Here is a 27,277-nt window from a genome sequence, read left to right on the forward strand (position 1 = left end):
ATCTCTGCACTCCTCTTTCATCTCCCCTTTTTACTCCTCCAGCCACCTTCTTCCCCAGGAAAGCATTGATGTGATTCTCTCAGATTTGAGATGGGTTGAGTACTCTGCATCCTCAATTATCCCTGTGGGTTGTAGAACTTGTTTGACTTTGCAAATGCATCTATGATTAACTTCTATAATGGCTCCCTGGTGAAGGGGGCCCTTTGTGGCATTTTTGCTTTCTGTGTGTAGTCATTTATTTCTACACTGATTGTGATGTAAGAGCTCCCCCCACTTTCTGTGCTCAGGTTACAGACAATTTACCAACATAGAACAACAAACTAGCAAAATCAGGATTATATGGATCTACCTGTTAGTCAACACGTTCTGTGCAATGTCATATAGCGAACAGTGTTCGAGGGAAGTCTGACTTCTCAGCCACAGTTACCAAGTGAATCTGTGTGGTACAGACTGCTACCAAGTGGGTTTACTGGCAAACACCTGTAGTCTTAAATCTTTTGCAGTGGTCCCAGAGGGAACTGCACAAGTTTCTGCCTAACACTGGTGTACAGCGGTGGGATTTGTATTGAGTATACACTTTAGAGTGCTTGTTGAACACTTTAGGACAACTAACCACAGAGCTTAGCACTAAAAAGCTGATTTTCTAACTATGTCTGCTATGGAGAGTTATATCCTAGAATCATTGTCTGCCAAAACTGCTGATTGCTTAAAAATATTGAGTAGACATAAGAATCTCTCTGAGAAGGGCAAGAAAATGGAACTTATAGAAAGATTGTTAGAAAACCAAAGTCTGGGTGGTACAGTGGAATCTACCCCCCCAGCAATTGTAGAAAACAGTGATGGCATTGATCTGAATCAAAGTCTTGAGAATGAGTCAGAAGAGGAAAGTGAACCTAATGAAGTTAGCCACTCTGAGCCTCTCTCTGCCTTACCTACTGTACCTACTGGTCCTATACCAGGTCATACATGTAACCCTGCTTATTTTGAACTTGAAAAAATGAAGCTTGAATTAGAGTACAAACGTTTTATTGCTCAATCTGAAAGAAACCAAGAGCTAGAGTTCAGAAGAATGAATGCCTGGGCTAAGCAGAAGCAAGCTGAGTTAAGACTCCGAGAAATAGAGCTTAATCATGAATTAGAAATGAAAAAGTTGTCTCTGGAAAATGCGTCTTTCTCCTCTGGTTCTTCTAGGAGTTCCAGTCCCAAAAGACCCCGGATGCCTAAAGAATTAGTGGGTATGTATGAACCTAGATTGGATGTGTTGGATTGGTTGAAAATGTTTGAGTATAATCATGAGCTCCAGGACATCACAGGGAATGAGTTACTTCCCTGGTTTTTCTCTAGGCTTCCCCCTGTTGCAACTGATGTGGTAATGGAGTTGGGGGAGGTGGATAAGAAGGATGATGAGTGTGTGAAGCTAGCTTTGATAGCAAGATTTGGGAAGACCCCTTCCCAGTACCTTAAGAGGTTTAGGACCCTCAAAAAGAATGATGGTACCCCTTGGGCTACCTGGGTCAGTGAGTGTTTGAAAAACTAAGAGGGATGGATTAAGGGTAACAAGGTGAACACTTATGAGGGAATGAGAAATCTTGTTATGTTGGAGTCAATTTATGATGCCTGCTCTCCTGAGCTCAGACAGCACTTGGCTGATTCAAAGGAATTAGATTCCAGGAAGCTAATAACCTGGGTAAGCCCCAGGGTAAATCACAACAGGCTAGTGTACCTTCTGGTCACAAGCCAGAAGGAGGTCAGGCCAAGCCACCCTTCCAGAGAGCATTTGGAACATGCTATCTCTGTGGGGCAACTGACCACATCAAAGGAGATCCCAGGTGTAAGGGTAAACCTACAGGGATCAGCACAGTCTCCTTAGCCTTCACTCCTGAGGAGGAAGTCCAAATAGCTAGTGCTCACTTTGAAGTCTTTGCTGAAGAACCTTTGGTTCTTCAAGCAAGTATAACAGTAGAGTCCATGGGTCTGGTTAGTGATCAGAATAGGAGTGTGTACAACTCCATACCAGAAAACTCTAAAGTTTATTATATGGGCAGTGTTCTTGTCAATGGCCAGGATACCCCTGCCAGGCGAGACTCTGGGGCCAGCAGAACAGTAGTGGATGAAAGCTTTTTCAGTCCTGAGGATGTTGCTAAGGCACCCAAAGGTCCCACTAAGATGTCTGGAGGCCCTGTCCAAATGGTTCCAATTCTACCAGACCTCATTCAGTGTAATGACATGACAGTGTTGATTCCTGTCAGTGTTCAGACTGAGGTGCCTGGGAGAGTCGTGTTGGGGAATGATCTAAGAACTCTAGGAGTAGTATCCAATACCCCCAGGCCTCCCAGTATGGACACCCAGAACCAAACCAAATTGGCTAGAGAGGCCACCTTAAGGAACCACTCTAAGCCTGTGGGAACCTCTACTGAGACCCCCACTACAAGCCCTGATGTTGGTAAATTGACCTCTGACCCAGGCAAATTTCAGGCTAAAATGTTAGGGAAATGGGAGCCCCAACCAAGCTCCATCATTGTTCCCCCAGTTATAGAGTCTGTGACTCCCCCTGCTTCTGAGGAAGAGGTGGATAGACCTAATGGAACCCTAACTAGGCTTAAGAGAACTGGTAATTATCAGTGCTGGTGGAAAACCAGAAAAGAAAAATCTAAGGCCAAAAACCTTCAGACTGTTGGACCTTCCACAGAAGACTCCAACCCAATTCCTAGACTTAAGGGGGAAACTCCTAAAGTAGGTAAAGGTAGATCTAAGAGGAAGGAGAAGCATGCACCTTGCTTATCTCCATCCCCTCCAACCAAGAGGCCTAAAACCCAACCTTCTGCCAACAGAGAGTTGGTGAGGACCTCTGGAAGCCCCTCTAGATCTAAGAGAATCCTTTATAAGGACCCCTTGAAAAAGCCTAACACAGGTTCAGAAGTTGTAACAACTTCTGAGGGACTGGTCAACCAGATCCCCTATAACTTTAAAAAGACTGATGTTCCTCAAAGGGTTTGTAGGTCATATAGTTTACAAAGGAAAACCTTTGATTTGACCATAGAACATAGGTCAAGGTGTCACCACCAAAATGCTGATGGTCTCTCTAGGATGTATGTCATCGACTAGAGGTATGAGATTCATCCAGGAGTGGATTAAATCCTCCTGTCCCTTAGTCTGTAGGGGCGAGTGTTAGGGAGAATTCTCTCCTTAGGCTGAATTTCCTAACCTAGTGAGTCCCCCAGCAGCTATGCTGGTTTTCTGGAGTTTGTTTTTCTTCTTCTGCCAAGAGTGAGACTCTTTTTCTCCCACTCTTGGACATGATTTATGGTATTCCTTTGACTGGTAATGTGTTTAATGGGCTATGGGGTCCTTTACTCCATAGGGTCTCGTGTTTTTACTATGTGTGTTACACAGCACCCTCCGTGCAGTAACACAGGGGTGTCATAGTGACACCCCACCATAGACTCCATACCCTGGGACTGACTACTGTCTCCCAGGGCATGTAAAGTCACCATTGGTTTACTAGTCCCAAATTATTAACAGAAACCAGTACAAACCATCATATTGTGGACGTACTGGTCAGGGCAATTCGATTGCCCCGGGGTCTGTTAGTCGAGGGGGCACGTCTCCGTCCCCCCTGATCGAGTTTTGGCTGGTGGCAGTGGAAACTACTTTTTATATTCGACCGCAAATATTTTCCTTTGGGATTTTCCCATTGTTCGAGGCTACCAACTTTAATTATTTAATTCTCATAGCCTCGAACATACCACCGGTTTATTTAATTAATATTAATTATCTGGTTGGTATTTTTTGCCAAGACTCGATTCTAAAATGGCGTTTGTGTTCTCTTCTGTGACTCCAACCCAAGTCGAGCCCTTTGTTCCACTTTTTGGCGGGCTTCTCCACAGAAGTCTCCAAAAGTGGTGCCACTCAGTCTGGGTACCACAGGGGGTGTGGGAGGGGGTTTAGGCACCCTGGACTGAGTTACCTTGGTAACTCAAGTCGCACTCTTGTGTGATTGGCCCAAGTGGTGAGCCGGCCGGCTCACCACTTAGCATGTTTGATTGACAGCTAGGCTGAGTGAATGGGGTATGCTGCATAAAAGCAGGGCTTTGGGGACTGGAACTTCAGAAGTCGCCACAGGACCCGAGAATCCGACGAGGGAGAAGCTGAGCCAACCTACCACGACGACACCACCGGTGGAGCCCTGCGGAACCGACTCGCCACTTCCCGACGACAGAGAAGATCTCCCGGCTGGAGAGGCTTCTTCCCCTGACTGGTGGGCACAAACAGTTTACCTTTCTTACTTCGCACCCCAGCCCGGTTTGTGGTCCAATTTCCTGTGCCAAGCACCCCGGCGGCCGGATAGCCACTCACCACTGAACCGCGAATCAACGGACCGCTCCTTGTACCTGAGAAACTCTGCGGCTGGTTTCTTCCCTGGCAGTGCAACGGACTCCTGTCTTCCTCCACGACGAGATCCTCTCTTCCCCCGGACGAAGCACCGACTTGCATCCGCTGCCAGGAACAACTGCCTCCGCTGGAGTGTTCTCACCACTTTAAGGTACCGTGTCCGCCAGGCCTCCCTTTCTAAAGATTGCTACAATGTAATAATAACTCCTTAACCTTCTGGACTGGACTGGCCGCCTTGACCCTCTAACTGGTCCCTTTCTTTGATCCAATTCCTTTTTGAACCATTACAAGACTTTTGTGCACTGCAACCGTGTGACCTTGGACACATTTTGTTTTGATCCTCTTAAAGCGGATCCGGCCTACTGACTCTGAATTCACGGTTTTACTTTGCCTTCCTCTCTTGTTATGTTCTTATAAAAGTGTTGGGATATGTTTCAATTTGTTCTCTGCTTTTCTCTCCCTTTTTAAAACAAACTATTAGAGTGCCATCTACGTTAAGCGCTCACCGCTGTCTGAAAATAAGTGGGGCTTTACTTAAGACTTGTCTAACATTCTTTTAAGGGAGTGTATATCTTTTAGTGACCGTGTTTCTGAATTGTTTACTATTAGTGCCTGTGTGTTTTTCTAGATGTGGTTTTAAATAAATAATTATATCTCTTTTACACCAAGCCCTGGTTAGTGTTTACTTGTTCTATTGTGTGCTCTTGACCTATTGTGAATACTCTGTATATTGCCTAACTATTCTTGAGGGAAGTCTGACTGCTCAGCCACAACTACCAAGTGAATCTGTGTGGTACAGACTGCTACCAAGTGGGTTTACTGCCAAACACCTGTAGTCTTAAATCTTTTGCAGTGGTCCCAGAGGGAACTGCACAGGTTTCTGCCTAACAAACGTGCCTCCCCTATGCGACTCCTGACTCCTACCTTGCACTTTTTAATGCCAATAATGTAGCTGTTCAGGTCAACTCGAGATTAAGATCCATCGTAGGACATTCTGGCTGCCTGCAGATGAGACTGATGTGTGTGGAGTAAATAACTGGGCCACTCAGCTTGTAACCTCTATCAACTTGTAACGGTATCAGGTAATATTATCCCCATATATATGGTTGCCGTAAATAATATTGCCGGGAAAAGGTTGTGGCGATATTATATGGGTGACCATATATATGGGGACAGGGGCAAAAAAAAAAAAAAAAAAAAGAAAACGAAAAAAAGTTTGGGGGTTGCGGGGGTGTCCCCCCCATGGTATCAGGTCGATTTGGCAATCGTATGGTCTATGCGGTGGCAGGGTATTAGCCTGTTCTTTCTGAAAGACATCTTGAAAGTCCTGGTATTCACTTGGCAGGGTGCCGATTGCCACAGTTACAAGCATGGAGGTTCTGGTGTCTATTGGTTGTTTCTCTTGGCGATAACATCTGTGGGCGCAAGTCTTGGGAAAGGCCAATTCTTTTGCTCGCCAATCGATTCGAGGATTGTGAGCTACCAACCATGGCATTCCCAAAATCAACCGGAACTGTGGTGCCTTAATGAGGTAGAAAATTATAGATTCTTGGTGTCCATCCTGGCACAGGAGGGTTAAAGGTGCAGTGCATTGGGATACTGGACCAGAAGCTATTTCCGTGCCGTCGAAAGTGGTAACAGTGTCGGTGGTTGATTTAGGGTGTAACGGAAGCCCCATCTTTGCCGCAAGATCCTGATCGATGTAATTCCCAACGGCTCCACTGTCTATGTACGCTCTTACTGCGTGCATCTGAGATGGATGTTGGTGATTGATCAAGACCACAGATTCAAAATGGGAGGTCTGTAGTTCACTTTCTTCGCTCGACAAGTGGAGCCCTACACTTGCCGGGCTGGGGAGTTCCCCGATTCCTTGATGGTGTCTTCCTTGTCCGTGGCCCTTACCGTCCTCCTCTGTGGCTTCACAGGGCACTCTTTAAGGAAATGACCTGACCTTCCACAGTACAGACATAACTGCTGCTGTCTCCTTTTATCCCTTTCTGCTTTAGTCAAGGGGGATCTGACCCCCCCGATTTGCATTGGTTCTCCTGAACCTTCCGTTGTTCGGGCAGTATTGTCCTTTGAACGCACATACATAGGGCGAGGGTCCGGTGTGGTTCGTTCTGCTCTTCGGTCCTGCAACCTATGATCCAGTTGAATAACAAAGTCAATGAATTCTGAGCAGTCTTTCGGGGGGTTCACTACTTGTGCAAGAACATCCTTGAGCTCCCCCTGTGACCCCCAATGAAATAGCGTGGTTCTCTTCTCCACTGGCCATTCTGCTTCAACTACGAGTCTATTGAACGTGGCTATGTATGTTAATAGGTCTTGATTCCCTTGGCGTAGGGACAGAAGTTCGTTGTCTAATGCCTGCCCATGAGTATGACGGGCGAACAGCTTTTCCATCTCCTGCTGAAAGCCCCTGAAGTCATGCAGCAAAGGATCGTCTTGGGCCACAAAGGGTACAGACCAGTCTGCGGCGCTACCACTCAGGTAGGATAGCACAAAAGCGACCCGTGATTGGTCATTCAAAGGAAGTGCAGGCGGCACTGGTTCATGAACGTTGCAAACCTCTTGGGATCCCCCGTAAATCGTTGGGCGGGGCCAAGGGAACTGCCCCAGGAAGGGTTATCTGAACGGGATTGGCTGATGGCGCTGGCATCGAGGGCACGCTTCCCGCCAATGGTGCATGCCAATGGTGCATGCCCTGCTTGTGAATGGAGAAGTTGCCGGCTTAAATCATCAGTGCGTTCTTTGGCTACTATCAGCTCTCTCCTCAGGGTGTTGGTCCCCTGCCTGGCTGCATGTACCTCGGAACGTAACTGCCCAAACATGTGGGCTAACTGGTCGGTTTATGACGTTTCCATGACGCCCAGGTGGATTTTGATGTGAGGCTTTACGTTCTGCAACGCTCACCTGGTATCCACATGGACGTCACTCAGCCTGTTCTGACCTCTTACGACCTCAAACCCTTCCCTGGAGGCTATTCGACTGGAGACTGGGCCTGAAAAACAGGATTGGTAGAGTTTAACTACCTATTGTCTCTGTGTGCTTGAACCCCTTCTTCCCTGGGGTCCAACCCTTCTTTGATCCACAGCTCACCTTGTTTTCTTGGATAGTGTGCTCTCCGTCCTGCTTTCAGCACAGGGGCGCATTGACTGATGTGGGCTCGTTGCTGCCTAGTTACTTTACTGCAAGAGTCCAACAGGTAAGTATAATGAGTCTTTTGAACAGTTCTCTAACTTTGTTCCTTTCCTTCCTTAGATCATGGCCGGCATCCGGGGATGGCGGCGTACTGCTGAGATAAGTAGTGCTGAAGGTGAGTGAGAGCGCAATGCGCGATGCACCCCTTTCGTATTTGCATTTAACTGAGTTCTTTTTCTGTGTCTTTTAGGTGCTGTGATGTTTTCAGCGTGGCTGCCGGTTATGAAGAACAAATGCGGTGGGTAAGCGCGGTATGCGGCGCCTCTAGATGTTTCCACGCTAACCTGGAGTGTCTTTTCCCTCTTGCAGATGGATGAGAAGTTCCGGAGACAGAGTTCCCCCAGAGCAGCTGGGATTCAGGTAAGCGTTTGAAGCTCGTACAGTATTTAAAATAAGCGAAGATTTGCAGAATGCTTACTAATGCCTTTTTTCTGTTCTTTTCCCTTTTCCTTAGGAAGTGGCGTGCCAGGATGGGAATGACACCGCCGAAGATGCCCGCAGAACAGAAGGAGTGATGAATGATGGGCAGAAGCACCGCAAGGTAAGGCTGTTCCGAACAGTGTTCTTGTTCTTGCAGGAGCTGAGCGCAGAAGAAAGATGCAGGCCTACTGGAGACCGATCCAAACACGGTGAGAGTCACGCTGCAGGTGCAGAAAACACAAAGCATGTTTCTCAGCCTGGATGTGGCTTAAATAGTCTCTGGGTATCCCAGGTGTCTCTGGGCTGAACCACACCCAAAAGACTAGACCGCACATGCAGTTATGGGAACCGAAATATGTGGGGGCATCCATCTTGTCCTCATCAATGCACTACAAGTCCAATCCCCAATGTTATCCTAAGGGAGTGAGTGAGTCTGGTGCCACAAGCGCCAAGTCTGACTCCAAGTGGGTCTTTGGAGGGATGGAGAGGCTCTTGAGGGCCATGTAGGTGATCGTGGCCTGGCTCCAGCCTGACATCTTGGAGGGCTGGGGACATGAGGGGCAGGAATCATGACACCTGTATGTTAAGTAACAATAGTCAAAAAGGCCCAAATGTATATTCCTGTTCAACAAGATGCTTTCACAAATTTTGTGATGAATATCCACAAATAGCTCTCCCTCCAATGCACGTATAGGTTGACTGGATTTATGAGCACAGCGCATTTTAACATGCCATTCTCTTCACAGTATCCATGAAGAGAGTCAGAAGCTAGAAGGATTTAAACTGAATACAACACACATCCCTTGTCTTCTGCCTGAATACATTTTTTAAGGTTAGTAATAAGCAACTCGGAAAGTGGCATTTAATGCACAATAGTAGAATTTTTCAGACTATGCAATTAGACATAACGGTCTTTGTTTGCAGGCTCCAACAAGAATCTACGAAAAGATCCAGTTAGGAATGATGTCCACCTGAATGGAATGGACCTACCCATGTGTTGAAATAATCTTCAGGTCAGTAGATATCTCCAGTTAGGTTTCACACCAGTAAGTGCACCCATTATATAGCAACGTCTCTCACCCCTCTTTATTTTTGTCTTGTTTCACTACAGATACTTCAAAGTGAAAGGGTTAGATGATTGAATTAGCTCCATGAACAAAATAACTTACCGTCCTGATGAAGGCCCCAGCATATTAGAATAGGAGATCGCCTGGATGTGCGGATTACCTTAAGAAGGGCAGAAACACGTTGCGTCGACAACATTTTATAGATAACATCGCAAAGCATAAAATAAAGTCATTTTTTCACACCCAGCAGGTCAATTCTTTTCGAAGAACCCCTTGTATACAATAAACTTCATCTTGTTACATCAAGTAAACTGGAACACAAGAGTATCGACTTTGAACTTTCCCAGAAGCATGCCTATTCAGATGAACTATGTATACCTTATCTAAATATGTTCCCCAGATGATAAGAACATATTCATACTAATCCTACACTGTTTTAAGTGTTCCTATGTATTAATGTATTTTGGATTTGTTTTTTGAGTTACACCTATGAGAAACTGTTTAATAAATGATTACGGTTTTTAACCCAGAAGGGTGCGCGTTGTACAGTGCAATATTGATTCCAACATCTGCACTGTTCTGAGAGGTGCCACGAGGCCTGCACACAAGAGGGAGGGGTAGTTGTATACTCTACTATTTTCCTACATTGATCAGTAGTACAATTAATCACCATGTTAGTCAATATCTCCTGCAGATTGGAGCCAACCAAGTCCTCTTGTAAATCTGCAGCAATATGGTGTTTTCGACACATGAGATGGATCGTGCAGCTGGTCGAAAGCAACCAGCAGCAACTTGTGTGGCATAACCGGCTTCCCTGTTGTTTCCTGCCGCCATAATACGTCTGTAGAGGGCTGCTTACATCCTCTTTTTTGTCACAGGTCCTTCTCCTCCTGTGGGGCACAGCCCTTTAGTTCAATAATTTGGGCAATCAGTAGTGAGTTGCAGAGTGCTGGCAATTGCGATCGTCCCTATGCTACTACTGGATATTCGTAATTACTGGGCGCAGGGAAATGTGCTGCTTGTTTGGCCACCTTGTCCGTGGCAGCGTTATTGAGTTAAACTGCATATATTCTGCTTAGCCTGAGCTACTACACTTTTCATTCAGATAAACTCCATATTATAATGAAGTCTGTTTTTGCCCATTATGAATCAGGCTTTGCTGAGTGTGCAGGGAAATGTGTTGATGACAAATGCTGAACGCAGCTGAACACAAGTGAAGAGATGTTATTAGAAGAGTGTGTCTTTTGGCAGACTCCCAGCTGTTTTCAGCATAGAGTAACCTTTGGTTACTAAAACAAAGATAGTATAACTGAGAATGTCTTTTTGGTTCAGGGACTGCATGTAATTTTATGAACTTATAATGATCATGATGTACTTGCAAGCAAACTGCTGACAAATATATGTTTTCCCAGAATATCTGTACATGACAATATATGCCTCTGAGAAATGTATGTACATAACCAGAAGCAATAATGTTTCTCTGAAATGCAATGACGACTTCAGTAACCAGACGTAAAATGTATAGGCGACTGACCACGTCAGTGCGCCACTGTGTATAAAAGGGAGATTCCTCTGTTGTAATTGAGCTCACTTCACTACTTCCCTTGGGACATGTTAAACATGAGCCAACACATGCAAAATAAAACTGTGTTTTTCATTTACTATCTATCTCCGTGTCTCTGGTGATCTTATTTTATATTCTTAGGTTTATAATTTTGCTCTTACAGAATAACAATTTGTCTGTTGTTTCCTGCCACTATAATAAGTCTGCAGGGGGCTGCTTGGATCCTCTTTTTTGCCACAGGTCTTTCTCCTCCTGTGGGGCACAGCCCTTTAGTTCAATAATTTGGGCAATCACTAGTGAGTTGTAGGGTGCTGGAAATTGCGCTCGTCCTTGTGCTACTACTGGATATTTGTAAATACTGGGCATAGGGAAATGTGCCGCTTGTTTGGCCACCGTGTCCGTAGTTGTGTTATTGAGTGAGACCTCGTCTGTATCATTGGTGTGGGTGGTGCATTTCACCACCGCCGTCATGGAGAGCTGGGAAAGTGCTTCAATGACTATGTCCAACAATTCTGCATGTTGTAATGGGGACCCGTCAGCCCTTCTATACCCCCCTCTTCCATCGTGCCAGCCCTGAATGCACCATTGAGGTGACCAAGGCAGAGTCAGTGTATACAGTCACGTGGCACCCCTGGCACACTAGAAGCACTTCAATAAGTTCTGCCGCTTGAGCCGAATAGTGTATGGGCAGTCTTTTCTGCACAATTACCTCATCCACCAGGCAGATAACTGGTCAATACTTGCCCATCAATTAAAAGGACCTCCCCGCTTCGAGCGGGCTGCCCTTCGCTTTTGGTATGTGCTCCTCCTCTCCCTCAAATGTCACACAGTAATGCATTTGTGGGATCTTCATCAGTACACAGTTCTGTTTAAAAGGTGGCAGGGTTTACTGTCTTGCAGCGCACTATGTGGATGTGCAGGGTGGACAAAATTACCTCATACACGGATGCCCGCTGTATGGGCAGAGTTGATTTAGATCGCTCAAGAATGGCAAATGCTGCATGCACCATGTACAATGTTACAGAACACCCCATGACAATTGTGGAACTCTTCACAATTGCAAAAGCAGCTGCAGCAAGCGCCTATTTGCAAGGGATCTGGCCCTGCGTCACTGAATCCAACACCACACAGTAATAGGCCAGTGGCTTGTGGCCCTTAGTGCTTTTCTGCATGAGCACTACGGTCATCATTCGACCATTCGAATGGGAAAAAAAATAGAACTCTTGAATGTAGTCAGGGGTTGCTAGCTCTGGGGCAGTAGAGCTGACCTCTTTCAGTTCATTAAAGCTTGTCAGCATGTCCTCTGCCCATATTATCTTTTTGTCTGTCTTTTGTGCTTCTTTGAGGTAGTCTAGAATCCACGCTCTACAATAATTAAACAGCTCAAGGAACCTCTGCATTTCTTTCAAAGTTTTTGGCTGAGGGGCAATGCAGACCGATGCGCCACATTCTGGTAATGATTTTCTTTCCATGAAAAGATATCAATTGTCCCAAATGCGAGTTCCTCCTGAAGACAGTACTGTAGGTTGGCTTTGTCTACTTTGTACCCTTTATATGCTAACAGCTACAAGAGAGTGACAGGGTCAATTCGGCACTGTTGTTCATTGTCACTGCACACTACCAGATAATCCACATATTGAATGACAGTATTGGGCACTTGGATGTTTCCTAAATCAGCATGTAATATTCTGTTAAAGATACTTGGGGATTCACAGTACCCTTGTGGTAATCATGTGTGTTCGAACCGGATCCCGCCATGTGTAATCGCAGTGAGGTATTGCGAGTCGGGGTGCACAGGTATGGAAAATAAGGCTTTTTTAAAATCTACCACAGTGAAATGGGTTGCTTGTTTGGGGATAATGTACAAAATGGTTTCAGGGTTGGGAACAACAGGCCATTTTTCTGCACAATGTTATTTAGGGGGCCGAGATCCTGGATTATACTCCAACTCCCCCCTTTTACCTTGTTAATCAGATATATAGTAGTGTTACATGGGGAGGTGGAGGGCACAATAATCCCCTGATTTAGGAGTGCAGAGATGGTGTCTGGTCTTCCCTCCTCTGCTTTTTTTGACAGCGAATATTGTTTTGCCCGGGCTAACACAGCACCAGGTTTTAGTGTGATCCATATGGGTGCCACTCCCTGTAAAAGCCCTACATCATGGTCACTGGTTGTCCATAACCTTTCTGGGGCAAGTTCTATATCTTTGTCCGTGAACGAGGGTGGGGTAACAAGGGCTATCAAAGAACATTTCACCCTACAATATTGCACCATAATGTCACAGCGGATACAGAGAGCCAATACGATTTCCGCATCATCAACCCTGTCCTCAAACAATTCTGCATCTGTTACTTCTTTTAGGGGTACCGTTGGCGCAATACAAATTCAGACAAGTGCACTACTTGCACTTGTCTGAATCCATCCCAACCGCAACAATCCTTTTCGCTGACAGCACCAAACCTTGCACATTGTGTGAAAGTATTGTGCCTGCCACAAGCTCTGGGGTCACAACGGACCAAAAGATGAAATCAGATGGTATCCACCAACATGCCTTACCATTCGGGGCACTGCATCAAGTAAAACTGTGATCCCATCCACAAACATATCAGGGTCAACAGGAACACCACAAACCACCACCTCCTCTTTAAAAATCTACTGGGCCTGCCGGTCTAGTAACTTGATTTATCTGTTCGACCTAGGAGTAATGTACTCAAACAATGATGACAGTTTGCTTTTTGATTAGAAACATGCTTGGTATGCAATGCACAGCCATACAAACTGAAATTCAAACGTAATTATTATTATTTATTTGAGGTCTTGTGGCCTAACTTTATTGGTTTTCTAGCACCTTGATGATTATGACCCATAACCTATCCTTAAGAACAGTAATGTCAGCATGCAGGGGTTGCTAATGCACATGGCATCTGTTTGCAGGGGCTTTTAATTTGAGAAACTGCACATTTACATGGATACTAGCTTGCAGGGTCTGCTAATGTAGAAATGTGCATGTCCTTATGGAGTTCCAATGTGCAGGGTTATCTCTTAATATGGACAGTCAACTTGTATGGCTGTTATTTTACAGGTGCAAAGGTAGAGAGTTGCCAGTTTGCATGGTATTTTATTGGGCTAGCACCCTGTTTTAGGGACTGCTAATGCACATATTCGTAAGCTTATTGGATATGCTTATGTCCTTGGCAGCCAGTTCACAAAGGTTAATATCCTCAGCTGCCTGCTTGTAGGGGGTTCTTTTGTCAGGGTGCTGCTGCAGCAGCAGCTAACCTCTAAGCTGCAAGGTTACAGCAGCTCTCAATGTGCAACAATGCCGCAGGGTCTGGTAGTTTGCAGCACTATGAATTTATCGGGGCAGATCATGGGCAAGGCTACCTGCTTGCAGGGGCTGCTAATGAGCAAATCTACCAATCTATATCAATAAGTGCACAGAGCCTTCTTTGTGCAGTGAGCATTGAGGTGAGGCAGAGGAGAGGTGGACACAGAGGACAAGAACCGTCGAGTGGAGTGAGAGAAATGAGATGGGGGGGTAGGTACTGAAGGAGAATGAGTGAACAGAGAGGGAAAAGAGAGTGGATGTGGACAAAGGGAAAGTGAATGGAAAAGGAAAGTGAGGACAGCGAGCACAGACAGATCATCACAGAGGGGACAGCGATAGATTGGACTGAGGGTGAACAGGCATGACATGGGAGAAAGGATACATAGACATGGGTGAGGGAAAGAGACCAAAGTTACAAAGGAGAAGTGGCGAGGGATGGACTGTAGAGTAAATAGGTTAGAGAGAAGGGAGTCAAATATTTAGAATGCAGGTGGAGGACAGACTGAGCTGTCACACATTGAAAAATGCAGACTAGTGTAAAGGCAAAGAACCAGATGACTGGGGTAGACTAGGAATTGTCAGAAGGAGAGAGAACTCAAGGGAAGAGTGTACATGGGATGAGAGAGAAAGAGAACACAAGGGAAGAGGATAACTGGGACAAGAGAGATAAAACACAAGGGAAGAGCGTACTTGGGACAGGTGAGAGAACACAAGGGAATAGCGTAACTAGGTCTAGAAAGTGAGAGACAGAGAGCAAGAACTAGGGAAGAGTAACTACGCCTAGGGTGAGAGAGAGAACAAGGGAAGAGCATAAATGGCACTAGAGAGGGAGAAGGAACAAGGGAAGAGCGTAATTGTTGTACCACAAGAAGGGGAAAATAGAATTGTTGAACTCCTTGACTCTGACCGTGTATCCACTCTTAAAGAGGTTTTGCTCTCCCTGCTGCACGTCCCAACTGGTCAACAAGATTTGTTTTTTAAAACCCAGTTGTTATTAGATAACCTTCCACTGTCTCACTATAACATCCAACAGTGGGATCGAATAATATTAAAAACATGGCCAGCCCACACCTTCATTAGATCTAGTGCTCTAAATCCCCCTTGTCCCGAACCTTTTTTTTCGGTACCAAATTAACTTTGGTCCCTGGTCCATCAGGTTTAGAAACCAATCTATCTAAGTCTTTCCCTTTGGCGGAATCAGACTCAGAGGAGTCAGATGATTTTGAAACTCTATCAGAGGGAGTCGAGACCTGTTTCTTTTCAGATTCAGAAAAAACTACAGAAGGAACCCGTACTCCGCCTGAAGAAATGGCCGACATGGCAGCTATCATGGCCCAGCTGGCCACCTATCAAATTCATGCCACAGCCATGCTTCAAGAGAATTTGACAAAATTGGTCGAGTTACAAGCAAGACCCCTGCTACCTCAAGGGATACTTCAGCCATACCTAGAGGGTCAAGATCTAGGGAGTTTCTTTCTAAATTACGAGCGATGGCCGAGCAATTGGGATGGGAAGAAAATCTAAACAAATGTTATCTGGGACCTCTGCTGAATGGTGAGCTACAGACCACCTAACAGATACTTAATCGTGCCCAGGGAGCTACCTTTATATAAATAAAAAAGGGGCTTTTAAAAAGAGTAGGCCAAACCTGTAACAAAAATGAATGCCATCAGACTAAATCCTGGGGAAACCCCCCTTGAAATGGGAGAAAGAATTAAAAACACAATTGCTCTTTGGATTAACAACAAAACAATGAAAGAATTTGCAGAAAGGTTACTTAAGAACAATTCACCAATTCTTTACCCCCTTTTTTGCAAAAGGCAATAATACAACTAAATTGACCTTCCCTAGCCATGGCTATTGAGAATGCCCAAAACCACTCAGATGCAGCCAAACACTTCCACTCGGTACACCGAAGAGAGGAGCGGAATGTTCACAAACCTACTCACCGGCCCCAACCCCAGGTATTAGATAGGGGAGGAGGGTCCTATTAAACCAAGGAATGGATACCGAAAGAAAGAATGCAAGTCAAAAGACCTGACACTAGAAGTAGAGAGGAAAGTAAAAGAGAAGAACCTAAGGGTAGCAAACCGTCTCCTATCTGCTTTTCATGTAGAGAAACTGGTCACTTGGCCAGACACTGTCTGAAAAATTTAAAGGAAGAACCCATGGAAATAGGCTGTCTAAAAGGGGAAGAGTGGGAAGAACCCGAAGAAGATCTGGAGACCATTAGCATATGTTTGTGTCAGTCCTCTGCTGACTTCACATATGAAAAGGCCTGGATAAATGGGAAACAAGTAAAAGCATTAACGCCATTAGGGCCGATTTGGTCACAACAACGGACCTTGAGAATGCCACCCTAGTTAGAGTTACATGTGTACACAGGGATAACGAAATATACCCTAAGATAGCTGTGTATATTAACATTAGGAGCGAGTCATGCCTGACATCATCAGCCATCATTCCTGGGCTCCCTGAAGAGGTAACTTTGAGAAGGGACTTGCCTGCTTTCTCCACACTTTTGCAGGAATCCTCAACTCCCCATAGGAAATGTATACCTCAAGACTACTGGCACTCTAACTGTTACTCCCAAGCCTCTCTAATATGGTATTGGAAGGAAACAGAACACCATGAACCTACCATTTACCAAGAACCTTCCAAGAGATATAAGGAGCACATCATTTCAGGGTCTATCATGGGTTGGATATGTTAGACAATAGAAGGAAAATGTTTGTAGTCACTGACATGTTCCAGATGCAACAATCACGTGATAGAAAGAAACCTTCAGAAACCCCTACTCTCTCTGTCCCGAATGACAAGATTAGGAGGAGCAGGAAACTCAGGGAACCCCTCTGGGGAATAAAACCCTGGCAACAAGATGTCCTCAGTGAATCTGTGATGCTCCCTCAGGATCCGAAGTGGTAACCTTCTGATGCAGTGTTCCCCGAAGTACAGGCGGATGACCAGCTGTATTGTAAGATAAAGAGAAACTAAGTAAGAGTTAGGTGAGTGATACCAGAAGCATATGCAAGAATGCTGTTGAAAGATAACCATAAGTAAAGTTCAGGAGGGATTTATGAGTACTGAGTCGGGAGGACCGAACAAGGATTCTGCTGGCTGTGTAAGGGTTTGGTAAGTATGGCTTGGCAGAAAAGGAGAGAAATCGCTAAATGCTCGGAAAGGATGGCGTACCTGATCAGGAAGATACATATTTCGACACAGATGATTAGTGGGAGGGTGTGGCATGTAACGGACTGGAGCTTTCGTGAAGAGATGACCGTGCTGCAGAGGGCAAAGGGAAATGTAAACAATTGCGAGCAAAAAGGAAATTACAGCGGGGGAAAGGTTAAGACGTACCCGTGTCTGCTGAAGGTTAGACGCGGCAGAAGGGAAGGCTAGGAAGTAGTCCTGCGGAGTCAGAGCGGGAGTCTCCTAACGAGAGAAAGGTGTAAATGAAAGACCTACTGTGGTGGCAGATTGCAAGGACAGAAAGAATGCAAATCTCAGAGAGCATCTGCAATAGAGTAGTGACGCGTAGTCTGCTGGGTTGTTGCAGAAGATATTGGTTGCTAAGGGTTGCCAGAGGCAGAGACAGAAAGAAAGACTCAGAAAGCTGTTCTACTGAAAGGGTACACAGAGCAACCAGCGCCATCTTGGAGGAACTGTGTACGAGAGATCTGACTCCTCTCCATCGGCTCCACACCGAGCACTGATGCCTGGGGTATGTGACAGGGTCACCCCCTCGATGCCAGTTTATGGGACACATTCAAAAGACAAATAGAAACACCTTGCCTCTGCCAGCACAGAGGAAAAGAAACCTGTGGAATATGTGAGAGTCCTTGGATATATCTCGTTCTTTTTCTTTCCAAGGTCTTCAAATTGAAGAACCTAGACAAAGACCAAGTATATCTACCTTGCATAGGGGAAGGGCATGTGAGAAACCAGAAGGTGTCTCACCCACTAGTCACCGGGGATCTGTCATCCAGGTGGCCAGGACACGGCCATCGTTTTTGGATTTTGTTCCTGGGGGTGGACCAGTGCAGGAGGATCACCTGGGTGAGGGGGTCTTCGGGGAGTGTGAGTGGGACACCAGATGGTGAAACGCGGTATCCCCTTCCCTGTAACACCTTTACCCCATCCTACCAGGTAGGATATTTAGGTACTCAACCCCCGCCCCCTTTTACAACACAAACACTTTCTCAGAGACAGCCTGCTATGAGAGAAAACTGAGCTGTATACTTGATGTGTCCCAATACAATGGTCAGGCAAGATCAGGCGATTACTGGCCATCATACACACCTGACTTCAATTACACTTCTCCACACGGATAAAAGGAGGAGCACAAGAGCACACTTTGAGTGAGACAAAGCACACAAGGTAACAGTAGTTCCAAAATGGCAGTTTAACAAGAGGAGAAAGATAACAAAACATAAGGTGATTGCAAGGAGGGAATTTCCCTTAACCTTTTTCGAAAAGGAACGGTTACTTCCACAAAGCCTCGAGAATAGAAAGCGTAAGACCAGAAAACCAGGCTGAGGAATCCTGCATTGTGTGTCGGAGGTACCCGGGGCCCTCCGCTTCGACAATCAAGGCGGGGAGAATAGCCAGCTGTCGTGGTACTGTCCTTGGTTCCAACAACAAAGCATCAGTGAAATCAACAAAGCCGGTGAGTTGGGGTGGCTGATACAAGACTGGTCTATGTTGAAGCCAAGGTTGCAAGCAGCAACACTGTATGATGAGCGCTGCAACGAACATTGTATGAAACGCGTGTGATAACCAATGGCAGTAAAGTTGAACTAGTGGTCCAGTACCGCGTGTGTGCTCAATCGAAGGTCTCTGTAAGGTATCCAGCTGAGAATTGACAAAAGTGAAAGAGTGGCAAAGGATTGTGAATCGAATTTGTCCTTCGACGGGTCAAGTAAAATCCTGCGCACAATCAATAGTCTTCGATGTTGATACAGTAAAGATTTGTGTTACAATAGATAAATTGGTCCGAGCCCGGCAGAGGGAGGCCGATTAAAGATGTTGTGTCAAAGCGGATCTGAGCCTGGCGCAGGGGGATCCGGGGTGATTAGTGAATCACCCGAGAAACTGGATATGTGAAAATCCTGAGAATATTGTGTTAAAGTGGATCTAAACCTGGCGGAGGGGAATCCGAGGTGAATAGTAAATCACCTAAGAACATTGTGTATATGTGAAATACAAAAAGGAAAAAAACGTTTTTGTTTGTTAGTTGCTTCAGGCCCTCTGAAAGAAGAGACTTTGAATGGCAAAGAGACTTTGGCACATAAGGCCTGATGTTGAAGTTTTGAACTGCAGCCTGTTGTTATAGAAGCCAGAGACTGTGGTAAGCCCGAGTGTGCCACCTTGTCCCATGCTAAAAACTTGGGCGAGGGAAGCCAACGGCTTGAATATCCTGACATATCATTTCTTGAACACTTTTCTTTTGCATAATTTTGTTTCCCACACTATTTGTATTTAGAGGTAATGATTGGCTATAGGTTTCTTAGTATAGGCCTTTTTATTTTGACAAGACACCACTCAGACTGCATTATTATTATTTGATGGTCGTAGCTTGCTCCAATCTTTAGATTTTGGATTAGATAGTCATTAGAAGTTCAATAAACACCCTTGAACTGTGGTCACTTGTGTCTGTCTTACTGTTGATACCATGCCTTCCTTACAATACACACCAACCTGTCATACACTTTTACTGCCCCGTCTTCACCACACACACAAACCTGCACACCATTACTTTCACTCTCCCACTTCCCTCTTAACGTCAGCCCCCATTGTTATCGCCCGCAAGAGGCGTACTTACACCTGTGTGTTTACCAGAGCTCCTCTGCCACTGGGTCCCAATAACGGCCTGCACCCTCCTAGGAGCTGCGCCCACTCCAAAGAGCAGAAAGGAATTCTGCGAAAACGGCTCCTGTACACCACTATGGGTTGCGTGTTTGGGACTGGTCACTGCAGGTCGGCGCTGCCCCTCAGAATGTGTGGCCTGGAAGCCTCCAACTTTACAGAATATCTGGGATCACGTCTGGGTCACCAAAAAGGTAGAGAAGCCCTGGAATGCTCACACCAGAAAAAATACAACCAATTAGGGAAAAGAACCAGCACACCTCTTGTAAGGAGAACAAGGTTTATTTCCAGAAAAAATTATGATGTGCCAACAAAGAACTCTGCTGCCACAGAGCGCTCTGGCAAAATCAGCATAACAGCAGTTTTTGAAGGTAAAATGTGTCCCAACTGACGTATATCACATACGCTACAAATCCACATAGCTGGTTGGTGCGACCCTACACATAGGCAGCCTGCTCCATAAGGGATGGATGCCAGGTCATTGATCCCAGCATCTCCTGTTCGTCTTCTTCCACATGGGATTTTTCTTTGCACGTCAGCAGGCACAGGGTTCCTAATTGGCAATTAGAAGTACAACACATATCATTCCGTATCTGTGTACTAATCAGACATGGGCGCAGAGGATACATTCGAGGTGACGCTAACTTACAAACCCCAGCTCAATCTCAGACACATCAGCACCTTTCCAACTCTTCCCATCCTTGTTTTAGATTTGTTACTTTTATCCCCCTGGAAACTCGCAGCACAAATCACAGGGGTGCTGGACATTGTGAGTTTATCCTTCTGCTGTGATCTCCCTGATAGATTGGCGATCCAACAGTTTTATGGTTGGTGGTCTGGGGATGGCTGATACCTTGGAATGCAGGGGTCTTGGGGCCAGGGGCCTCTAAACAATATAACTTAGGGTTTGGCCTGCTACAGGTAGGAAGCCTGTGCCATCCTTCTAGTGGGATAATTGTTCACATGGATCTCTCTGCCCCCTCATGGCCTTGCAGGGCGCATTCCTTCTCGGTTACAAGTGCTAACAGTGTTAGACAATTACAGGTTTATTCATTTGCGTAGCTTTAGCCTTTCTCTCTGCTGCCCTGGCTGCAACCGTACCCTGCATTCACACACACATCTCTATGCTCTGCGCATTGAAGGATGCTTTGCTGTGTGAAGATGCCCCAGAACTTTGTGGGTTTAAATAGGAATTGGTAATTGTACTCAGGACATATGCCCTCTTTCCACCCGGGAGATGACATCAGAAGGCCTCTCAGCCAAACCGGGAGCTCTAAAGGTGGGCATTAACCCACACTGCTGCCTGTTATCAGAGCACCCTAAGCAGTGGAAGGCAGCCATTTTTCCTCTCTGTGTTTGCCGACACCAGACCAGCCTCACTGACCCTCACCAACGCCCCGTTTCCCCCTGCCAGCACCTACCTGTTCAGCAATGGCCACGATGAAAATGGAGAAGTGACTTGAAGCTGTTCCTTTCCCCATTTTCCATGCCGGCCATTTTCTTTTGTAGTTTATTTAACTTCTTGAGAAATGGGGCCTGTGCCATTTCTCAACTTTAAAAAAAAAACGAGCACCTCACGGTGCATAGGTACAACACACTGAGTGGTGGGAATTACCTTCAGGCAATGACACTGGGGCCCTTGTTATGCAAGGCCCTCACAAGTAACCTCAGCGCCAGGCTATTCCCTATTGGTAGGTTAGATTATTGTTAAATTATAATTAAAGCATGCCCTTTACTGATTTATCCATCCATTCTAACACTGTTCTTTCAGAATCTCCATTTTATTTTGCTTTCTTATTCTGCTTGATGTTCTTTCAAGAATACCCTTCAGAGAATAAATCATGGTGTTGAAACATTCCTGCGTGTTGCATGGTCTATTGTATCCACCTCGTGATAGTGTTAGGTATTCATTCAAACAAAAAAATCCTAATTTGAGTGCATATTTGCACCATTTTGGCATATGCTATAAAAAAAAAACGTACACACCTTTAATTTCTCATATTCTCACTCATATGCAAAATGTATTATATTTAAAAAAGGTTATATATTATATTTACATAAGATGCAAAACCATTTGACAAAAAAAGTATAGAAAGACATTCATTAATTCACAATAGCCTAACATTATAGTGAATAAAAGTTAGAAATAACAAAACAACATAAAATACCTACACTATTAAAAAATATTGGTCATGAGCCACTTTTCCCTATGCTCATAAACCCTTGTTGGATTGCAAGCACTGGGCAAAGCCCCCAAAATGATCTTGGAAGGGGGAAATGCCAACTCTTTTTTTCCCGTAACTGTAAATGCAGATGGTATCAAGACATTAGAGGAGAGCTTGTCCCAGTCCTCCAAAGAGGTGTGTGGCCCAAGACGAAGAATCCATTGGTGATGGGCATGCACCCCTTACTAATATATTTATAAAGGAACTGGCTATCTGCGCTATTGCCCGCAGCCGTCAATTCAACGCAAATAGACACAATCTGTGCATGCACACAGAAAAACAGATGCATCTCGCACAAAGTGTGCGCAGACCTTCTGAGAACATGTCCCTATACATCAATTGAACCTAACAGATTATTTTTCAAATCAGTCTGCTTTCATGACATGCATCTATTCAGTACATCAACTCTTTTGGTTGTAGAGGATGTCGAATGAAAACACGTGTCTTTGCTTTACATCTTCTGGCTAGTTTCGCCTAATAGCTTCTCATTTCTTTATAACCCAGCCTTGCTCAAGGATAATGTCAATCTATTTCCAAAAGCCTGTGCTACAATCTTGGCACAACTTCAATGATATGCCTTGTTCCTGAGTATCGGTTTCTTCAAGGCCAGGTTCTAAGCATTTTTGACTGGAATTGTAGGTGTGGTCATCTGACAATGTAGGCACTGTCTAGATCAATGGCCTTATCTTCTGCGGTTTCTGATAAAGCTAGAACAGGAGGTGTATAGTAATTATTCTGTTCCAAGTTATCCTGTTCAGTCATGTGGTAAATGGACGCTCATATTTCTTCTGAGATCTACAACGTAGGTAATTACGTGTTATCATGCAATTTTCAAAGTGCAGCTGCATCTGTAATTCACAAGTCTTTCATTATCTGAAATTTGTGGAGCCGGACGTGTCCTTTTCAACAGCAGCTTTTTATTTGAAAAATCAATATGCTGCACAAAAATAAATTAAGATAGAAAGCAAAAGCAAAAAATGATGACATTGCACATAAAATAAGACAGATGACAGGAGCAAATAAAATATCTTACCGCTGGCATGTGCCTTGTTATTCCAAGTCTACACAAGACGTCCCCCTTGTAGCTGATCGCCCAGAGCGCGACTGGCTCATCGCTTTCTTTGCTGGCGCCTGGAATTATGGAGATGTCCCAAAGAGCTATAGGAGGAACCTCCAGCCAAGGCCCATAGATCAAAATTTTACATTTTCTAAAATAAATAAACACGACTGCTTAAATGTACATTTTAACTTTACACTAGCTTGCAAATTGTAAAAGTCATTGTTAGGAGGATGTCAAGCATGTCGGCAGACACATACGTGAGGCAAACGCTTTGTGCATCGTATATGTGATGAAGTCCACTGCCTCGAACTGGGAACTCCAGTGCTGTGACCAAGGGTGCCAGAAGCTGCCTAAAGGTAGTGTATGATGGGCCTGAGGCACTATAGGGAGGATCCTATGGTCACCGTCACTTTGTCCTCTTCCCTGAGATGAGGGCTGTCACATCCTGCCAGCTGTGGAAAGGGTCCCTGTAAGGGGAACTGCCACTGTATTTGAGAAACTGAGACCATATAGGATCCGGGAAATCCGAATCTCCCTAACCCCAAAGCACAGTGCTTGTGCTTCTACTGGAGCTGGTGACTCTGCAGCTACAGGCTCTTTAAGGGAATTAAGGGACAGTAGTCTGGCAGAGCCAGCATGCTCAGTTCTACTTGTGCGGGTGTAGGAAATATCCACAGAGGGGAACACGGGGGCCTGCACTCAGGGAACCCACCCGGGGAAGGGTTAGGGAGTGATAACCAGAGAGAGGACTACTCAAGAGGACGGATTAGCCAGCCCAAGCCCCACATAAGAACCGGTTGCCTTCCTCAGGGGTGAGGACCAACTACCTAACACTGTACCAGCTGCCTGTATTCCCTTTCCCTAGAGAGGCTGGTAGGCAGGAACAGGGCATGGCAGATAAAGTGAAGACCGCACAAGGGGAGGGATGGGCCAATCTCAAATGCCACAGAAGTGACGTATGCCATCCCAGGTGCAGAGTTCGACAGCCAATCACAATTCCAGCGGACACACTCTTCAACAGAGAGAGGCAGGGAGGCAAAGGAAAGCATTATAAGTAACCAAGGGCTCAATCTCAAGGTGGGGGTAATTGGGGTAGGAGCTGGAGACACATCTGTTTGGAGCAGGCTGGAAGGGGGTGGTGGCCAACAGTAGAAAAGGCAATCTGAAAGAGGGTGATGAACAGCGGATTGGAGAAAGTGAAAGAGGTAGTTGTGCATTGCAGATGATCATTGAGTAGAAGGGCGATGCCGAAAGGGGTGAAGAAGGCGTGAGAGGCAGTAGTGAACTGGAGATGATCAATGAGGAGAGGTGTGGTGCCCAGAGGAGTGAATTAGGTGCAAGAAGCAGTAGTGGAGCAGATCATTAAGAGGAAAGGCGGTGCTCAGAGAGTTGAAGATGGTGCAAGAGACAGACGTGGGTTGGAAAATATCACAGAGGATAGGGGTGCTGCCCAGATGGGTGAAAGTGTGATGGACAGTAGTGAGCCTGAAAAGATTAATCAGGAGAGAGGTAATGGAGGTGTAAGAGACTGTTGTGAGTTGGATGGGGCACTCAGAAAATATATGGTGCCCAGAGGGGTGAAGAATGTGGGGGAGCTGGGAAAGACCTGAAGAATATTGACTGCAAAGAAGAGGTGCCTGAAGAGGTGAAGAATCTGGGTGATATACTGGATATTTAGGGGTTTTGCGACTGGAAAAATTAAGATGCAAAAGGGATGAAGAAGGGAAGGAAGAGAATAAAGAGTGTAAAGGAGAATCAGCAATGAGAGGTGGTTAGGAAGGTAGAAGCAACTGGAAGGAAGGGATGAGGAGTTGATAAACAAAAGTGGCACAGTCGAGAGCAGGAGGCCGATCAGGACAGCTGAAGGTGAATTTGTTGCAGGAGTTAGGAGAAGATATCAAGCAGTGGAAAGCTGGGATGTGGTTACATGCAGAGCAAGGCCAGTTCTGTTTCAGAGAATTAGAAAATCAGACTTTTGGGGCTATGTGCTGGTGAAAAGGTGGCAAGACATAAAGGAACCATATGAGGGAGTCCCAGAGTAGTTGGCCAACCTCCTGTCCTACAACGCTGTCTGTGACCACTTTGGGATTCACTGTGCCCACTCCCCAAACCCATTATTCCATGCATCCGGAATTCAGAGGCTTGCATCCCACCAATGCACGACATCTTGAGGTGCAGAAGCCGGAGATCTTGGAGGACAATGCCAGACCAGCAAACAGTAAAAACAGGAGAGGAAAGAAAAAAAGAGAAAGAAAGGGGAGATTTGCAGAGGGCTTTTCACGAACCCTGGAAGGTGGCAAGTCCTAGATCCTGGGAAACCTGAAACTGTGCTTAAAGGTTCATTTGATGAAATAAACTATGGACCCAGGATGGGAACTTTGGAACTTTCTTAGGCTGAAGGAAAACCATTTTTGAACTTTTAGTTTCCCTGCAATTTTAGTTAGAACTTACCAGACCTATCTTGACACCTTTCTGTTGTACTCCATGCCATTCCTGGTAAATATTTTGCCCCGGCACAGTTATACTTTGCTAAAAAAAACACCTTGAACTTAAGTGATCTATGTTTGCCTGGTCTTTGATCCCCATCACCTATTTGGCTTATTGCTCAGGGGCCCGCAAGCTCGTGATCTCCAGGTGTTTTGGACTATGACTCCTATGATGCCTCAGCACGGATTGGGCAGGGCTAATGGGAGTCGTCCAAAACATTTGGGAGAATCAAAGGTGAAAATCCCTGCTATCCCTCAATTATAAGGCACAGAAATGACAAATAGCTGCCTTGGTTAATCATTTGTTTTGGTTTATAAGCATCAAATGCAGTATCTCTATTAGAGATACACTATTTCCCTGAATATGATGAAATCAGTTTAAAGAAAATCATATTTACCTCCCCCAGCGTCTTCGTCGTACAAAATCTTTCATGGTCTTGTAACCGTGATAAGATCTGAAAAATATTTAGATTGTTTAAATATAATTTGAGGTTATTTAAAATCACGGCAAACCTTGCTTTCTTGCATTTAGCATTACTCTGTTAACATGCTTCTGCTAGAAAGTACTTACACAGGTCATTCTTCTTACAAACGTTTAATCAAGAATCATGCCACCAAAAACTCAAATTTGTTGTAGTTTACAAATAGACTTCCAATCTTAAATCTGGTAATTCAGTGCTGGTCAAACTCCCTTTTTCCACGTACACCTCAATAATGTCATATTCACAACACTTCATCAAGCAGTTACTCTGCCGGAGTGAAGAGGTAGCTGCAAACCAACTGGGGAATGGGCTATCTGGGCTAAGCTAGCATTGCCTGGATTCAAAACTAAGCAGGGCCAACTCAGCCATTCACCCTTGGGAGCTTGATGCATTTTATGTGATTAAATTGGGGAAACAACAGTGGAAGGAATAAGGAATGAAGCATAATATAAAAACAGGACTTTATCATCACCACCGGAACTGATTTTGAACACTCATCTTGGATATTCAAACAAATATTATTTGGGGATGTAAGCTCAGAACTTATTCTGGAGGATTTTAAATCCATGAATGTACTGGAAAGTATTCCCAAAAACAATAATCATTGGCAAAGCCAACGGTTTTGGCTTTTACTGTTGTTCCTTTCGAAAGTATTGACATAATTTTGTGTTGCCCCCAAAAAGAATGGGCCCAGCTCAAGGAACACAGAAGTGTCGATCATCACATGGCCAATAACGGGTGGGCTGTTTGCCCCTGTGGACTAATTAAATATGCCTGAAATTTTAAATGAGCAGGCATGAAACCTACTGCTAACAAAGCCTGCTATGAAGGCCCAGAAAACGATATGATTGCTGTATCTTCCCACATGCCATCATCAATGCTTAAAGACACCTTTGTGTCTCAATTATCCAGGCTGTAAACTATGTACACCAAAACAGTATAACCCTTAATAATCAGCTTACTAGAGGGCCACAAATTAGGATGGTAGCACTCTGAAAGAGAATACAGACATGAAAGTTATAGGTCATGTGTAGGAAGGCAGGCACAGCTTGATAACCATTGTTTGCAACATAATGAGTATATTGTCCTGTATCAAGACGCAGCACCAGTTTACAATTCACATCCATTTGTGAAAACAAGCTTGTTATCCAGGAATAGATGTATGAGCAATCAAAGAGGGAGACGTT

General features: G+C 45.1%; 1 protein-coding gene across 3 annotated transcripts in view; it reads right to left on the reverse strand.

The window, feature by feature from the left end:
* TECPR1 (tectonin beta-propeller repeat containing 1) overlaps nucleotides 1-27,277 on the reverse strand; it is a 1,334,260-nt gene that overhangs the window by 325,492 nt on the left and 981,491 nt on the right. The window contains exons 19-21 of one of the 3 annotated variants that reach the window (XM_069645652.1): nucleotides 26,007-26,063; nucleotides 23,096-23,270; nucleotides 20,104-20,390 (exon numbers count right to left, since the gene is read on the reverse strand). In XM_069645652.1, coding sequence (XP_069501753.1) covers nucleotides 20,373-20,390; nucleotides 23,096-23,270; nucleotides 26,007-26,063 — 250 coding nt within the window. In that variant the 3' untranslated portion in view covers nucleotides 20,104-20,372. Of the gene's footprint in view, nucleotides 1-20,103; nucleotides 23,000-23,095; nucleotides 23,271-26,006; nucleotides 26,064-27,277 lie in introns of those variants that run through there. The other 2 variants (XM_069645651.1, XM_069645650.1) reach the window with 2 other exon arrangements.

Source organism: Ambystoma mexicanum, chromosome 2p (genome assembly GCF_040938575.1).
Source record: "Ambystoma mexicanum isolate Mex_15411 chromosome 2p, UKY_AmexF1_1, whole genome shotgun sequence".
In the NCBI taxonomy this organism is placed as follows: domain Eukaryota; kingdom Metazoa; phylum Chordata; class Amphibia; order Caudata; family Ambystomatidae; genus Ambystoma; species Ambystoma mexicanum.